The 17,754-nt window shown below is 48.7% G+C and overlaps 1 protein-coding gene across 2 annotated transcripts; it reads right to left on the minus strand.

The window, feature by feature from the left end:
* Nucleotides 1–4,103: 4,103 nt before the first annotated feature.
* On the minus strand, nt 4,104–17,632 carry smg7 (SMG7 nonsense mediated mRNA decay factor). Of its 2 annotated transcripts, XM_046408091.1 has the most exons (23): nt 17,241–17,632; nt 16,314–16,345; nt 14,511–14,628; nt 14,273–14,405; nt 13,566–13,737; nt 13,408–13,479; nt 12,995–13,145; nt 12,669–12,804; nt 12,378–12,540; nt 11,960–12,119; nt 11,809–11,879; nt 11,472–11,532; nt 11,270–11,389; nt 10,618–11,041; nt 10,399–10,540; nt 9,621–10,042; nt 9,091–9,462; nt 8,655–8,804; nt 7,789–7,875; nt 7,337–7,487; nt 7,078–7,248; nt 6,810–6,970; nt 4,104–6,679 (listed from the first exon to the last, which is right to left on the minus strand). In XM_046408091.1, the coding sequence occupies exons 1-23, from the start codon at nt 17,264–17,266 to the stop codon at nt 6,566–6,568; spliced, it is 3,609 nt and encodes a 1,202-aa protein (XP_046264047.1). In that variant the 5' UTR covers nt 17,267–17,632; the 3' UTR covers nt 4,104–6,565. The 2 variants fall into 2 exon arrangements, with proteins under 2 accessions (XP_046264047.1, XP_046264049.1); XM_046408093.1 differs by lacking the exon at nt 8,655–8,804 and having other exon boundaries at nt 17,241–17,631.
* Between the last annotated feature and the right edge of the window lie 122 nt (nt 17,633–17,754).

Below are 17,754 nucleotides of genomic sequence, written 5' to 3' on the forward strand. Positions count from 1 at the left end.
GCTCCTGACTGCAGATGGACAGTTTGGAGGAGCCTGGAGGTTTTAGTGCAGCTCTGTGTGGATGTTCAGTCACTGTGGATACCAACCCAGTCACAGTGAGAAAGACTCGTACAAAAACCACTCGCAGCTGCAGCAGGAAACAGCAGAGTTTTACTGCCAGCACGACTAAAACTCCTCACGGCCTCCCTGAAGACAACGTGACAAGTGTTTTAATCTTATTCAGACTTTTGCCTCAGTGTCCATCAGTGATGGTGTGAGAAACTGAGAAACTGGTTTCTCTTTGTCTTCTTCTATGAGAACAGTTTATTAAGACCCAACACAGATAAAGCAAAGAACTTTATTTTACATATTTTATGAATATAAGAAGAACCTTTGCAGCTGTGACAACACCAACTTATTTCATTCTAACATGAGACTCCATATGTAACGTAAAGTGTGTCAATGAGGGCGACAAAACGGTTTCTGTCAGACATCAGAAACGCTCGTCACGAGTAAATCACATTTGCCCTGCGACAGTACTTCATACAGTTCATCTGGACAGAATTCACACCGCTTGGCTGTTTCCACATTTTGTTATGTTACAGTCTCATTCCAAAGTGGATTCAATTAAATTTCTCCCTCAAAATTCTACACAAAAACCTCATAATGACAAAGTGAAACAAGTTTGCTCAAATTTTTTGCAATTTTATTAAAAATGAAAAACAAAACATGTAACATGTACATAAGTATTCACACTCTTTGTCATGACACTCAAAACTGAGCTCAGGCGCTTCCTGTTTCCATGGATCATCCTTCAGAGGTTTCTACAGCTTGAGTTGAGTCCACCTGTGGTAAATTCAGCTGATTGGCTGTGATGTGGAAAGGCACACACCTGTCTATATAAGCCCTCACAGTTGACAGCATGTCAGAGCACAAACCAAGCCATGAAGTCAAAGGGATGGTCTGTAGACCTCTGAGACAGGATTGTGTGGAGGTACAGATCTGGGGAAGGGAACAGAAAGACCTCTGCTGCATGAAAGGTCCCACAGGGCACAGTGGCCTCCATAATCCATAAGTGGAACAAGCTAACTGAGTGATCAGGGTAGAAGGGCCTCAGTCAGGGAGGTGACCAACAACCCAGTGGTCACCGTGACAGAGCCCCAGCTTTGCTCTGTGGAGGGGGAAGAACCTTCAAGGACAACCATGTCTGCAGCAGATAAATCCACCAATCAGGCCTGAATGGCAGAGTGACTGAAGCCTCTCCTCAGTAAAATGCATATGGAAGCCCACCTGAGGTTCTGCATTGAAGAGTGGGAGAAACTGCCCAAACATAAGGGCACCGAGCTCATAGGATCAGACTCAGATGACTTTAATTCACGTTCTCTACAAGTGGAAACCGAATCGCTTCAGTCAGACCTGCTGATGTTAAACGGCCATTAAACAAACGTTTTGTTCTCACATCAACAGACTTTTGCTACACAAACGAGAATGAAAAGACTCCAATTTAACGAGACCCTCATCACATTAAATCAAGACGTCATGTAATTATGTTCATGTTCTTGTGTCATTGCAAAGATGTCGGAGCATAAACATTCATTTAAAATCATCATTAAAACAGAAAAGTGTTGCTGGTGTGATGTTACTCTGCACTGAACAGGAAACTTTTCCCTGTTAACAGCTGACTTTTATTGTCGTATCACAAACCTTTTCTAACGGGATGAAACCCTGAGGTTATAAATCAAAAACCAGTCAGTCATTAACTTGAGCTGAACCTGCAGTTAAAGTTTGGAGCATCTCTGAGACCACCTGTTCACATTTCATTTATTCTACACGTTCAGGATAGTTTTAAATGAGTTGTTTTCACTCCATTTTTATATGATGACTCCGCATACACTATTCGGACATAAGTATTGGGCCAGGCGCCCATCACACCAACAGGGACTTTAATGACGTCTCATTGTAAACACACAGACAGCTTTGCAGCTCTAACAGCTTCCACTCTTCTGTGAAGGCTTTCCACAACATGTTGGAGTGTTTCTGTGGGAATTTGTGCCCATTCATGCAGTAGAGCATTTGTGAGGTCACACACTGATGTTGGACCAAAAGGCCTGGCTCACAGTCTCAAAGTTGGAAGCATAGCATTGTCCAAAATGTCTTGGTGTGCTGAAGCATTAAGATTTCCCTTCACTGGAAGTCAGGGGCCGAGCCCAAACCCTGAGGAACAGACCCATGAAGAGGGGTGTCTGGATACTTTTGTCTATATAGTGTGCATTGGACTGATGATGACCTCGCCAGCTTTCCAGGTGTGGGGTGTACCTGTACATGTTTCACCATCACATTTTTAATCCTTTTCTCTAAAACACTGATGTTTTACCTGAACGTCTCCTGGCTCTTATCTGAGAGTAAATATCTCATCAAACCCTTCAGGAGACTGGACCCGGTTGTCCTGCACGAGGAGAAAAGACCCGAGAGGTTTTTGTCAAGGAGTCAGGCTGACTCTGCTCACTGTGCGTCGTATACACAATGAAAAACTGCCGTACAAAAACTGTTGAACTGCTTCTCTATGGGAGACGCTCAGCAGCAGCAGCTGAACGCAGCCTGAGGTTTTTTCCCATCAACCCCTGTGGTTTCTTTGAGGAGAGGAGGCGTCTTATCTGATGGGATTCGACCACAGACAAATCGACGGTCATGTGACCCGCTGAGCAGAGCGAAGCCCAAAGCAGGTGTCTTACTGCCAGGATGAGCTGATGCAAAGTTAAATCTGTCATTTTACTCTGCTGCATTAGTCCATGACATCACTTCCTGTTTCATGGCCAGGTGCTGGGAACAGAATGAGATCTGTGCAAATCTTTTATATGTGACGTATGAAACACGATGAGCTCCTGAACCACGATGTAAAACATTTTATTTATTAAGATAAAAGTTTACATTAAAGGGACAGTTCACACTAAAACTGTTTCCATCCAGGCTGAGATAACAGCAGTGGATGTGTTGTGTATTCAACACTCTAATACATGACAGGCCTGTGGACACGAGTCAACCAGCCACACGTACTGAAGCCTGTTTCATTTTACTGCAGTTTCTCAGTACGTGAACTTTGTTCAAGTATTTCCATTTTTTTTTTTTTGGAAGAAGAATCACTTTATTGACAGTATTTATATTTTTACATACACACACTGAATTCATCTTCTGCATTTGACCCATCCTTAGCTGAACACACACATGAAACACCCAGCAAATTACATGCAGTGAAACACACACAGGAGCAGTGGGCAGCATCAAGCGCCCGGGGAGCATATTGGGGGGTTAAGTGCCTTGCTCAAGGGCACATCAGCTGGCTAATGGAGGGGGGGAGCATTTGTTGCATTAATCACTCCACCACACCCAAATATTTCCTGCCCGTCCAGTGGGGGAATCGAACCGGTGACCCTCTGATCACAAGCCGCTTCTCCAACCTCTAGGCCACGGCTGCCCCCAATACCGATGGATGGTCGTCCGCCGGGGGGACCAGGTCCTCTTCCACCGAGCTTCGGGAGGGACATGCATGGAGCGGTGAGGGAGGAAGGGGACACCCGCCCAGCCAGCCAGATCAGCCAAATCAACCTTAGCGATCAATGGGGTGACGGATGTCGCAGCCAGATCGCCCTCACATCACATTTTCTGCCACTGTGTACTTGTACTGCAGCACAGTTCAGAGGGCGTACTTGTACTTTTCAGTCCAGCATGTGGATTTGATCAGATGTCAAATCTGGTACTTTAGATCACTTTGTCTGATTGGACCTCCAGTCAGGTGGGCGGAGCAACGCAGTGTTTGTCTCCTGCAACCAGGAACATTAACACACGAGGTTGTGTGTGTCAGATCACCCTCTCTCGCTCTCTCTCTCTCTCTCACACACACACACACCTTTATAAACACACTTCTCATTTATCCAGTTGTGTACATTTTACTGATAATACTCACATACTTTTACTTTATATTGTAGAATGCAGGACTTTTACACTGTGTTACTTTTAAGTCTGAACACGTTGAAGTGCTTCCTGTGAGTCTCACTGAGTGGACACCTGGACGCCCGGGTGACGTTCACACCTGCTGCGCTGGGCAGAATAAAGAGGAGGACACGACATCAGGGGAGAACACAGTTTACGTTTATTTAAAGGCTGATTCCACCAGTTCTGAACGTCTACACAGAGACAGAAACACAAAAAGCCTCCGCAGTCAAAGACCCCCGACCGACGAGGACTCTCCGCCCTGAAACCTCCCGAACATCAGAGTGGACTGTCGCCGACAGATCCCAGTCCAACAAAAGGCAACCAAAACCAGATCCACATGGTCGGCTTCAAACATGAAAACAATCTTGAGGTTTTTTTTTCCCTCCTTCTGGCCAAATTTGTCCTCACATTCATTAATATTTTAACTTTATTATTTTTCAAATACATTTTGTAAATGCAACATGAAAAGCACAATCACAGAAAATAGACGCGTCTCTCTGAAGTCTGCTTTAATAAAACGCCTTCGACGGGAAAATAAAAACAAACTTTCATTTTCTTCTCAATCCCGTGGAACAAAACGACGGCGGTACAAACGCAGCGACCTGCTGGTTTGGACTGGACAGGAAGTTACGGTGCTGCAGTCTGTGAGCGAGCTGACTGGTCCAGCCGACTCCCACCACAGGAAGCCTGAGGAAGACCTCAGGACCTTCAGGTGAAGAGTGTCGCTGATCTTTACACAGCAAAGCACAATAACGAGACGCCTTCCTAACAAAACGCAGGGCTGCTGATAGCGAACTCAGCGACTCGCCGTTTCACGTGTTGGCTCGGTCATGCTGACCGTCCATCGGACCAAACAAGCAGTCTGAAGACTGTAAATTATTTTCTAACATTTTTTGGACAGAAACGATGAAAGCTGCAAGTCAACTGACAGATGATGAAAAAAGGAAACAGTTTTGTCAATCAAGTTATTTTTTTGTTACTCTGCAAGCAAAAGTAGCACAAACTCGCAGCTTCTCAAGCGTTTTCATTTCTCGTCTTTGGGTTGTGGAGTCCTGGTCCAAAACAAACATCCTGAGGACGTCAGCTCGGGGCTGACATTTTAGAAAGGAAAGTAGAATTTAACAACACAAGAACTGCGTGTCGCTTATTTTTACGTCGCTGATCAGATGTGGGAGAAACGCAGCTGTTAGCTGGACAGAAAGCTGCTTTTAGTTCCTGCGTTTGGCTCCTGGGGCTTTTCGGGGACTTTTCGATGGAAAAAGGGGCTTCGATCACAGGTTAAATAAAAGCTGAGCTGCTGGGGATTCATTAAAACTCTGCTGTACAGGCTGTAGTGGTGGTCGGCGAGGAAAAGGCCGAGCCGACTACCTGCACACACCTGCCTGTGGCGCTAAGCGTCACAGCAGGCCGCTGAAACAGGACGGGGAGCAGGCAGAAGAGCCGACGGAGCGGCTTGAAACTAGTAAAAGGCAGAACATGAACAGAAACAAACAGTAAATGCAGGTTAAGTAAGCGAGCAGGGTTACAACTTTTCTTTTTTCTTCAGTAAGTAAAGAAATTACAGGAAGAAGAGGCCCGAGAGGAAGGGAACCCCAAAAACGTCCAAGCAGGAAGCTAAGAGACGTAGCTGTATTCACCCCGGAGGGGGCGAAGCTAAAACTGCTACCAACAAATCACAAAATACAGTTTGTTAGTTAATATCTGCAATCTCTTGAAGCTAACGGTGATGCTATGCCTAAGGGTGACGGCGTGGTTATGGTCGCAGCTCCCTCCACACTGACTGTTCTTTCCCGTGGCGTTCACTGACACCAAAAAGCCGTCCGTCGTCACGCCGCCGGGCTCTTCCTTCAATCAGTCGGGCAGCGAGCGCTCAGTCCAGGTGAGGTTACACCTGGCAGCAGCCCTTTTAAAGTCCAACTATGGCAATATATATTTATTCATATATTTATATAGCTGTACCGACCCAACTCCTTTTCTTCCTTCATCCAAACTTCAAAAAGCCTTCCTCCTCCTCTTCCTCCTCCTCAGTAATGAAAATGAATAAGAGATCAGAAAGTCAAGTCTGTTTTGACCCCCGGTTCTTCACCCTCAACCTTTCCCCTGAACCCGAACACCACACCGTCCTCGCTCTCTCACAATAACCCCGCTTCAGCCTGCGGCGCTAGAGACGGGCGCTGACCGAACCGAGCAGACGTCCACGAGGTCTCTTTATTTTGATTTTTTGTTCCAAAGACAGAAGTTCTTCCGGATGAGAGAGGAGTTGTGGAGGTGTGGAGTCGGTCCAAAACCAGGGGGGCTGAGGGGGGGTTGTGTTCCTCAATGTTCAGATTTCCGCGGGCTGAAGGAAACCCGGCGGTGGCGTGGCAAGTGGCACCACGTTGAAGAGATCCGCCGCCCTCCGGTCCAGGAGGGGCGTCACCGCTCCTCGACAGCCGAGGGGGGTGGGGTCGCCTCCCCAGCCTCCACCGTTTCTCACCGGTTTAATTTTCCATTTTAGTTGGAGCTCGTCTTCGTCAAACTTCTGTTTTTTCCTCCTGTTTCTCCTGGTGGTGGTTTTGGTGATGTCCAGACACAAAGCGCCGCCTCGGCCTGCCGTTCAGTGGGGCGGGTTCATGGCGCCGTGACCTCGCTGCTGCTTCTGTTTCTGCTGCAGGAGGAGCTGCTCCAGCGCCGACGGGCCCGGCTGCATCATGGAGCTCGACCAGATCGACTGCACAGGAGTAAATGAGAAACAGGAGGTGGAATTTTTCCCAACATGCACCAGTCCTCCAAACTAAGACATCTGATAAACCATCAACAGACCACCTAAAGCAGACTGCGACAGAGGACAGAGTACCGACCTTCAGGCTGTCGAGCAGCACAGTGGAGGATGACTCCTCCATAGGAGACTCCTGATTGGTCCAGGAGCTACCAGTTGGTCCGCTCTGGTGCCAGCTGGTATCTGAGGCAGCAGAGGACACTGCAGCTGGCAGGTAGTCCAGACCAAGACCACTGACTGCGCCTAAAACACAACACACCAACCACATGTCAACATCTGGACACATTTTACCAGCTTCCTTCACTACAGGCCCCTGAACCCCGTCCCTCTGAACCCCACCCCTCCCTCACCGGTCTTGTCGGCCTTCCAGCGGTCCACCACCCTGCGGTCCCGGCTGTCGGGAGTACCTATGGGCCCGAAGTTAGAGAAGGGCAAAGCTCCGTGATTGTGTGTGGGGGGAGAAGACGGAAGGCTGCTGGGGTTGGAAGAGTGAGGGGATTGGCTGGCCGGGGTGGAGTGATCTGCCAGTCAGAACACAGCTCAGGTCAGAGTCAAGTCTGCTACTGAATATGATTATGTTGCATTTACATCTTTAAAGGTGAGACATACCTGAGCTGGCAGGGAGGGAGGGGGACCAGGGAGTCCCTTCAAACAGGGAGTAGAGGGACGGCTCCTGGTGCATCATGGGAGCATCTGGCTTGGAGCCGGGCGGCAGGTTCTTGCCGTAGGCCCGACTGAAGATGCTGTTCTGGTTGTACTCCTGAACACAGAACACATGAAGACATTAGAGCTCTGATCGATCAGGTGCTGAATGAGCTTTGATCAGAGACCTGTCACCCACTGAGACACTGAACACTGTGGACTGGCTGTTTCATTCTGGTTTGTTAAAACTTCAAAATGATTCAGGCAGGAACACATTATGAGATCAGCTGAATCCAGACTGTCAGTCTTTAATAAGTATCTACTTTGCCATCTGGTGGCTAAGCTATGCTATGACGGCCAAACCTGACTCGTGCAGGTATGAGCTTTCTGACGAGGAACGTTCAGGTGACGGGTCTGACCTGCATGGGGAAGCCAGACATGGGCAGGAGGGAAGATGATTGGCTGACGACCTCAGGGCCACTCTCCATCCGGGTCTGGTTCGGCAGCTGCAGAGACGAAGGCCAGAGACAGTCACTGAATGACCGTAAGCACTGATCAACACAAACACACTGTGGCTGACAGTCTGACAGTAAAACAACCTCCAGCTGAGCGGACTGTGAACAGATCAAGTGGTGAAGCTGGACTGCCTTTACTTCTGCTAAAGCTGTATGAGCGCACTATTGTTTTGGTTGGGTAAAGCAGACCAGCGTCTTGGTAAGTGAAGACCCGCACGTCAGTCCTCTGAACGAGGACACCAGCAGAAACCTCACACAGACTTTTGTCTGTTATGTTCCAACTGCCTTTAAATCTCCAGGAGATTTTCCAGGAGACATCATAACTGTTTCAAAGACTGCAGGCTGACGGATTCTCTGCTGTCCAGCAGCCACTTTGTAGAAATAAATCAAAATTATTTGTCCTCTGACAAGCCTGAGGACTGCGGGACTCTCAGCTGTCAGTTTACTCAAAGCCAAGAAGCAGCAGATTAAAGCTGGCAGAAAGCATCTTTCATGTTAAAACTTTTTGACTTGAGGGTAAAGAACTCATTATTTACTCACTTTCCTGTCAGTGAGAAGGGCTGAGATATTAAATTAAACCTTAGATATTAATAATTTAAAATTTTGCTTGAATGAGATTATTAGTTGACGAACACAATAAATAAGCCACATCATCACTACTCTACACAACAGCAGCTCAATTCAGAGGAGAGACGGCGTGATGAGCGGAGCTTCGGGTCTGGATGGGACTAGATGTGGTGGGTACGGAGGCAGAAGACGGGGCTACATACAAATATGTTTGGTCCAGGAGCAGTGCTAAGAGGGCCAGCCAAGGCCTGGAAGAAATCAGGAGGCTTAGTAAAGACGAGCTCCTCCTCCTCCTCAAAATCTGCTAGAGTTTTTAACAGGTCAGGAGGTAGAAGAGGCGAGCTCTTGTTGTCCTAGTGAAGAGATGAAGAGGAGGAACAACAGGAAGAAGAACAAGAAGGAGGGAGGGGGGGTAAAAAAAAAGAAAAGAAAGAAGGCAAGCTGGTAAGACGAGCAGAAAGAAGGAAAGTTATGCTAAAAGCTACAGAAGCCTGTGAGCTGACCACAGATCAGCTGAACATCACCCAGACAGCAGAGAGAGAAACAGTGCCAACGAGTCGTGCTGTGCTACATAACCAAACCTCGTTTAGTTTCTTCAACAAGCAAGGCAGACCCCCTCCTCCTCTTTCAGTTGCTCACCTCAAACGGGGGCCCCCGGGGCCCGGTGGAGGGGTCCTGATCAGGACAGATACCCCCTGGTGGAGGCCTCTTCATCCTGTCTGCCATCACAGCCAGGCCGTCCCCTATCCTGTACGACGGCTCCCAGTAGAAGTCCTGCAGCTTGACGTTGGGGTACTTGAGCTTCTTGTCGATGCTGGAGAGCTGTGGCTGGCCGGGCGGCTGCAGCTGGTGCTCATACAGTTTGAGAGGATCCTGAGCCGCCATGTAAAAGGCCTGCTGCTGCTGAGGCTGCTGAGGCTGCTGCTTGGACACCTGCATGGGAGAAATCTTCTGCAGAGCAGCCTGAGCCTGGTTCCACAGCTGAGCAGGCTGATCCTGGACCTGCAAGTACTGCAGAGACCAGACAGACAACCACAGTAAACATCACAACATCACACACCACATTGGTTTCTATTCAGGCCTGAAGGTCAGAGACTCTTCAGTCACATGGTTTGTGGACTTCACACAGGCTGATCAACACCTCTAAGGAGGATGGAGGAGGTACTGACCTGCTGCATCCCCGGGTGATGAGGCGGGCTCTTCCCCATCCCGACCTGCTGGACCGGTTTGGTGGGAGACTGCTGCTGACCCATTGCCTGCACCTGCAGCTGGACTGACTGTTGCAAAGCCTGCTGGGAAGGTGGCTGGCTCTGGGGCTGCTGACCCTGCGAGGGACCCTGGTTCAGGGGTCCTGGGCCTTGGCCCGAGGATCCCAGCCCCTGACCAGGAGCAGGACCAGGACCAGAGGGCCTCTGCTGACTGTAAGGAATGTGGGACTGCTTCCCGGCCTGGGTGCCGGCCTGGCTGTGGACGCCAGGCTGGAGGAAAGGTCCAGGAACAGACACTCCAGTGGAGAAGGTGAAGCCCGGATTCACCTGAAGCCCTGGGAAGGCCACTGGTGGAGGGATGACGTAGGCAGAGGGAGGGAAGCCTGCAGGAGCCAATCAGGAGCAGAGTTTAAAGTGTGACCAGAAACAACACAAAGCCACCAAAGTTTTTCAGTTCCAGAATGAGTGGACATCAGATCACTGAACCATTTCAGAGAGGGTGTGTGTGTGTGTGTGTGTTCGCGTACCACAGGCATGTCAAACCGGTCCACAGGAGGGCCGGTGTGGCTGCAGGTTTTCTTTCCAACCAAGTAGCAGCACACCAGACTTGACTCATTTAATCAACTGATCTCCGTCTTCAGACAGTTGATTGGTCAAACGGTGTGCTCTTGGTTGGTTGGCACAAAAACCTGCAGCCACACCGGCCCTCCTGTGGACCGGTTTGACACATGTGGCGTACCAGGTCTACTGGGCAGCGGTGGGAAGGCTCCAGGATGATGGATGGGGATAAACTGGGAGGAGCAGGTGGTTTGACTTTGAGTGACAGGAGTCTTCTTGGCCTCGGACACCGGAGTCTTCCTCAGCTCCGTCTGCGCCTTCACCTGAACGACAGAAAGTGACTCATTAAACTCTTGAAAGGAGCCGCGCCGCCAGCGAAGCTCAGGGTCACGTGCTGTACCTGTTTTCCAGCATCAGCACTTTTGTCATGAGCGGCTTTTTTCAGATCGCTCTTCCTCTTGCCGTCCCTCTTCAGCTCTCCTTTCCCGGCGGCCCCGTTGCCTTTGGCGAAGTCTCGGCGCTCCTTGCCGCTGTCTTTCAGGTGATGGTTTCGCGTCGCGTCACGGCTCTGTTCTCGGGGCTTGATGTTCTCCTTGAAGGTGACGACGGGTCGGTCGCTGCCATCGGGCCACGAGCTCTGCGTCTTCCCCACCGACAACACCGACTTCAGGCCAGAGTTTCCACTATCATTGGGCACCTGATCGCCATTGGACGACTCCTGCAGCACTGGCGCCTCCTTCTCCTGCGGCTCCTCGATGGCCTGCTCTGGAATATCAGTGAGGAAGACGAGGAGGCCGTCCTCACTCACCCTGCACTGGATCAGCCTGCAGGGAAGGGACAGAGACGAGATGTCATTATATTTGTTTGGTGAAGTCCTGTCACGGTTTCAAACAGGCAAACGACTGAAAACATGAATGAATATAAAATGAATGCATCGTTTTATATGTTTATTATTTGAAAATTAGCAGCTGAGCACAACAAAACCACAGTGTTCAGAGTACATTCTGTGTGTTTTTACTGTCTAAAGGCTGGCAGAGCAGGTGCACACTCACCCCGGCTGGTTGTCAGCCACCCATTTGCCCAAACTGATGAGTCTCTGATGTCGCGTGTGGACCGGCAGGCCGTCCCTGTCCACCAGGATGCCCTGATGGCCTTTAGCGAAGTCCAGGGTCCTGAAACACCAACAGACATCAGAGCACAGAAACACTTTAACAGCCCCAAACTGATCATTGAGCCCACTGCTGAGTGCAGTACCTCAGAGCAGGCCGGAGCGCCAAGAAGCCCTGCAGCTCAAACTCCTCTGGCAGGGGCGTCACTGAGAGAACATTAACACACCGTCAGTCACAACAACAGGGAAAACATCTAATATACAATCACACAAGCCACCAACGTGTACACAGACAGGAAATAAACCAGCATTTTACAGCAGAACGGCCGAAACTTGGAATTTTACAACTGAAAAATACACAAGAAACATTTTCTCCTAACATGGTGGTTCACTCTTCCCAAAGCTGTTCGACTGTAACGTAAAGAGGACATCAGGACTCACGTCGATCACTGGACTAAATAAAGCACAGAGGCGGTGTCCTACCTGAGGAACAGGACACGTCGTCTTCTTTGGGCTGGAAACTGTTGAGGATGGAGACCAGCCAGGGCCAGATACTGAGAGACAGGAAGTGGGGTTAGACTTCCCGAGCAGAACAACAACAGCAGAACTTGTCGGCATTGACTGAAAGACTTACTGCTGCCTCTGGTCAACAGCGGCCTCGTGGAAGACGCTGGGTCTCAGTCTGAGCCAATCCAGAGAAACTTTAATGGCCGGCAGAGGACACTCGCCCATGATCTCCTCCCCTCGGCTCTTGTTGAGCAGAGCACGGCTGCACATGACACCCAGGAAGGACACTGAGGGGACAGGAAGTCAGACAGCGACAGGAGAACCAGCGGTTTGTCAGCGGTGTGAAACAGTACACTGACAGCAGAGTCCCACTGTGACAGACTCATCTGGCTCTCTTATTCACTTCAACTCGAAGTGACACGTTTAAACCTATGAGAATAAAACTGCAGCTAACGTGTCTGTGCAGACTGGAGTCATCCCAGCAGACCCACAGAGGAGTACCCACTGCAGGAGTACCCACAGTATGGATATCATGTGGAGCTTACCGAAGAGCCCGAGCAGCTGGAACCAGCTGATCTGCTGCTCGCTGCTGTAGCTCTGCTCACTGCTGTCAGCTGTCAGGTCTCTGAGGTGGTGCAGCTCGAACAGGTTGATGACAGTGATGTGGACCAGCTGCTGAGAGCTGAAGGCTTTCTGCAAGATCAGCCTCTGCAAACGCACACACACACACACACACACACACACACACACACACACACACAGCCATCAGGTCATCAAATAAAATAAAAGAGGGAAAAAACAGGCCCAACTGGGTGGCAGTTGTCTTTTTTTTGTACCTGAAACTGCTCCTCCAGTTTCTCCCGCAGCCCGTCCAGTCTGTCCAGACTCTTACTCAGGTAGACGTGGCCATGAAACTTGATGAAGGCCCTGATGAAATCTGACACGCTCCACTTGGTTTTCACCTCATCACGGCTGCAGAAACACACAGGAAGGACAGTGGAGGTTTCACAGAGGAGAAAGAATCTCCAGAGGCCTTTATTTTTCACACACACACACACACACACACACACAGTGGAAATTCCCCTCAACTCATTTTCTTTGATTAAAACTGAACTTTACAATCAAACACTGGGTGCATTCTGTGGACTGTGGGAGGTGTCACCTCTCCAGAGCCTTGGACAGGGCCTTCTGCAGGTTGGTGGAGGCTGCTGGGAAGGGGAACTTGACTGCGATGCTGCGGCAGTAGTAAAAGATGGTGGTGAGGTGGTCCCCTTTGGAGGAGGCCAGGATGGCCAGCTGGTTGTATGGCTGACCTGCAGGAGACACAGAGGAGCATCTCACCACGTAGACAGAGACAAACTCCAAACATGGCTGCTCTCACAGTTCAGTTGTAGGCACAAAAGGAACAAAAGTAAAATCATTTAGACACATCAGACTTACAGACACGGGAAAACATTTTCATCTGAACAGCACCAGCGGAGCCTTTCGTCTGGCTTAGCACAAAGACTGCTGGACCGCTTGAAATGCAGCTAAAGACAAACGTCAGCCAGTGTGCAGCGCAGCGGTCAGACTCACCATTGGATGGGACCAGCTGAGCTGCATGTCGGTAGTAGGACTCTGCTTGGCTGGTCTGGTTGCGGTAACGTGCTGAGGGACAGAAACACGGACAGAATGAGGAGGAGACACTCGCGGGAACGGCGAGACGTAGCCAAAGGCCGGGTGGATTTTCTCACCTATGTCTCCGAGGTGCACGAGGCAGTGCTGGCAGATGTAGGAACAGGAGCTGGGCTGCGGGGTGACGATGGCGCTGGTGCTGCTCTGTTTATTGCTGATGATGCCGAGCTGAGACGACCTGACGCGACACGGCAGGTCCACGTTGAACACGGTGCACAGCTCCTGCAGTAACTGGACACCACAGAGCACACGTTCATGGATTTCACGTTTCATCCATCAGGGGTCACGCTGCAGCTGATCCAGAAAGATTCCTCTGGTGTGGAAATTTTACTGTATCACAATTCACCACGAGTGCTGTGAGTTCATCTGTACACATGCTGAGAGGATCTTCGGTCGCTCAGCAGAGAACAGCTGGGGTTTTATGCACACGTGAAATCAGCATCTTGGAAATCAGAGCATTCAAATCCTCCAACCACAAACACACATTTTACGTAACTTCCCCAACCACTAAAACATTGAGATAATTCATAATCAGTCTGATACACAGCAGCAGCTGCTGCAGAAAGGGCTCATCTTCCTCTCCTGTCACGATTTATTAAAATCAACTGCCAGGCATTAATGTGTGCAAAACAGTCAACACTGAACACGTGCAGCACAGAAAGAAAAAGTGTATTTTATCACTTACATTATAAACAATGTAAATAACGATTCAGGGAGAGTCAATGAATATCACCTGCAGGTTACTGAACCTGAACCTGCATCTCACCTGTGTGTAGAAACCACTGGCGGCCTCCAGAAAGAGCGACAGGTTGGCCTGGACCTCACTGCGGTTGGGGTTGGCTCGGTTCTTGGCCTGGCTCTGCAGTGTGGTGATCTGGTTCTTGAAAGCATGATTCCACCTGCAGACAGACACAAAACACATGGAGAACCAACTCTACACCAGATTCTCATTAAAGAGGTCACGTTCTTCCATCTCTGACAGCGACGCAGGCTGAGCAGCTTACAGGTCTTGCTCCACCTTCTTGTCCAGGGCGTACTCCAGGTCGGTCACCAGCATCTTCTGGTACAGGTCTTGCAGGGCCTGCCGAGAAGTCCACACCTCTGCCGCCCCCAGCTTCGAATCTAACACACACACACACACAAAGGTGAAATCAGGTGTGTGGTGTATTTGAGATTTTAGTTTTTGTTTATCCTATCTTTATGGTTTATCCTATTTTTTATACTTCGCACTTTTCTCCTTTCTTGGTCGGGAATACTGCATGTGCAATGTCTGTAAGAACAAGAATTTCCCTCCAGGGATAAATAAAGGAATTCTGATTCTGATTCTGATTCTGAAAGCTCAGCACTTTTGGGAGCTGACAGAAACGTGTTCACGGCACTGAATATCTGGTGTCGAACGTTTGGTTAAATTATCATCTTGTTGACTTTATCTTTGATTATATGCTTTTAATTTTTAATTCATGTAAAGCAAGTATGATGGTTGTGTTTCCAGCAATGACTGTGTGTTGAGTGTTTCTGCTGCAGATGACCGTCCTGAGGATTACAGGCAGCCGTTTTCAGCAGAAACCAGCAGCGAACTCATCACTGGCTGGAAAGTTGCAGCCTCAGCCTCCTTTCTCTAAACATTATATTTAGAAACAAACTGACAACCAGCGTCTGCAAGTTAAAAATATTTTAATCTTTATCTGATCAACTTTTAGTGCTCTGGTTGAGCCGGTTAATTATTCACTTTCTACAAAGTTGAAAAATGATGACAAACAGCCATTAGAACTGACAACACCTTTAAACTTTGTTGTGTACAGACACACTTCAGTTACTGATTAACTGCTGATTATTAGATTCTGCTCTTGCTGTTTGTACTGATGTCCTCCTGAGTCATGTGACCTCAGTCCATGTTTCCGTATTACTTTGACCAGGAAAACCTGCAGCTGGAGATACATATTTAAAGGGAAGTTTGAGATCAGTGAAGCAGGTGTCATGATTGTGTCTGACTTCTGATCTACTGAACCACAATCAGGTGTGTCAGTTCTCCACAGCAGGCCTGCAGGTTTAATGTTGTTTCCCCTGGTCTGTAGCAGGACGGCATCATCAGCCACAGCTGCCAGTACTGACACCAGTCACACTTGGTCAACAGCTCACATTCATTAAGACGCTCCACAGTTTAACACATTAATTAATGCAGCTTATCATTTGAAAAACTTCTTCTGAAATCATCATTTGAAGAACAACTGTGGCAGCCGTGGCCTAGAGGGTGAAGAAGCTGCTTGTGATTGGAGGGTCACCGGTTCGATTCCCCCACCAGACTGGCAGCAAAATTTGGGTGTGGTGGAGTGATTAATGAGAAAAATGCCCCCCCCCCATTAGACAGCTGATGTGCCCTTGAGCAAGGCACTTAACCCCCCAATATGCTCCCTGGGCGCCTGATGCTGCCCACTGCTCCTGTGTGTGTTTCACTGCATGTAATTTGCCGGGTGTTGCATGTGTGTGTTCAACTAAGGATGGGATAAATGCAGAAGACGAATTCAGTGTGTGTATGTAAAAATATATATACTGTCAATAAAGCTGATTCTTCTTCTTCTTCTTTGTTGCACCAGCTTCTGTACTGACTGGGCCTGTTTCTAACCATTATTACTGCTTAGTCTTTTTCATAAATTATCAACTAATCTAAGACAACCCTTTATGGATCCCCAAAGGGGAAATTCAAGAAATCCTCTGAAGTAGTCATCTGTCCGCCCTCTGTGGTGTCCAGGTAACCTGCACAGGTGCGTTCACTGGACAGAATGTGGGAGGTGTTGGTGCACACGTACCTGTCATGTCAGCCTTCAGGGCCTCTGCCTGTCTGCTCGGATGTAAACAGAGAGGAGGAGGTTAGACAGGAGACGGATGTACACACACAGCATGACAACACCTGAGCCCGTTCATAACAATAAAAGCAGGAACGTACAGCCCTTCCTGACTGCAGACAATCCGCATATTTAACCAGGCTAACAGCTAACGACACACAGAAACCTGACAACCGTGCTATCACCTGAGTGTCCATCTGCTGACACTGCATTAAAACATCCAACAGCTCATATCAAATGTCAACCAGAGGACATAGTGGTCCTATCGGACAATCCATGACTTGGATCCAAAATTACAGCTAACGTTAACAACAACAACCCTTCGCTACAAACCTGTCCGCTAGCTAACATTCAGCATTAATCGCCTACAGCTAATTCACTTCTTCGTATTTAAACCGCAATTAAAAATGTAACCAAGAACCAAATGTTAAACTGGACAGTGTTAATTAACCCAAAACACATCTGAACTGGAACAGCATCGTTCAGGCTAACATACCTGACATACGCAGAAAGACGCTAGCATGCTAATGCTAACTAGGAAAACCACAGAGAAACACGTCCCTCTGTGTCGGGTAAACTCAAATGTCGCCTTAAATTTACACCAACGACCGACGACAAACGCTAAATACATCTATAACTACGCCAACCTGCTGGAAACACTGTTCAAATGTGGCCACGTTTGAATAATGTGACGACAGGCGTTAGCATCGATTGTTTGTTGATATGTGTAGCCAGCTAGCGCCAACATTTAGCTAAGGGGGTGGTCCCCAAAGCGACTAGCTTCAGCGTTAGCAACCGAACAAAACAATTCACCCGTTGGGTTCAAATGTCCGTTTCTGACAGCAGCTGAACCACCGGGTGACGGGCCGGATGATACCGCAGCGAGCTTACCGCAGATACTGGGCGCAGAGGTTCATCCTGCCGGATCGCCAGTCTTTCAGACAACGACTGGTCTAGAAGCTAACACTCCTCCCGGCGCCATATTGTTCCTGTCTGAGAGGCGGCCTGAGAGGAGGAGGAGGAAGAGGAGGAAGAGGTTTCTGTTTCAAGAGGAAAGTTTCCGACAGCAAGAAAAGGGATGGATGTAATACAAATCATTAACATGAAAAATGAAAGGAACCTACAAAAAATAAAATAAAGTGCTCGATCCACTGCGCCTCAGAGAGAAACGTAGTTTTAATTTCACTCCATCTAACTGATGATTTTTGGAAAACCCGGGAACAAACATGGATGAACAGCATCACAACACTGCAGTTTGACTCCAAAGGAGCGAAGAGCTCAATCTGCCGTTAGTTTTTTAGATCGTTAACAACAGATTCGCTCTGTGGCGCCCCCTCGTGGCTGTGTTCAACACATCAGTGCGCCCTCTTCGGGGACAGAAATAAAAATGAAATTTCTTTTCTCC

The sequence above is a fragment of the Scatophagus argus genome, chromosome 13 (genome assembly GCF_020382885.2).
Source record: "Scatophagus argus isolate fScaArg1 chromosome 13, fScaArg1.pri, whole genome shotgun sequence".
NCBI lineage: Eukaryota > Metazoa > Chordata > Actinopteri > Scatophagidae > Scatophagus > Scatophagus argus.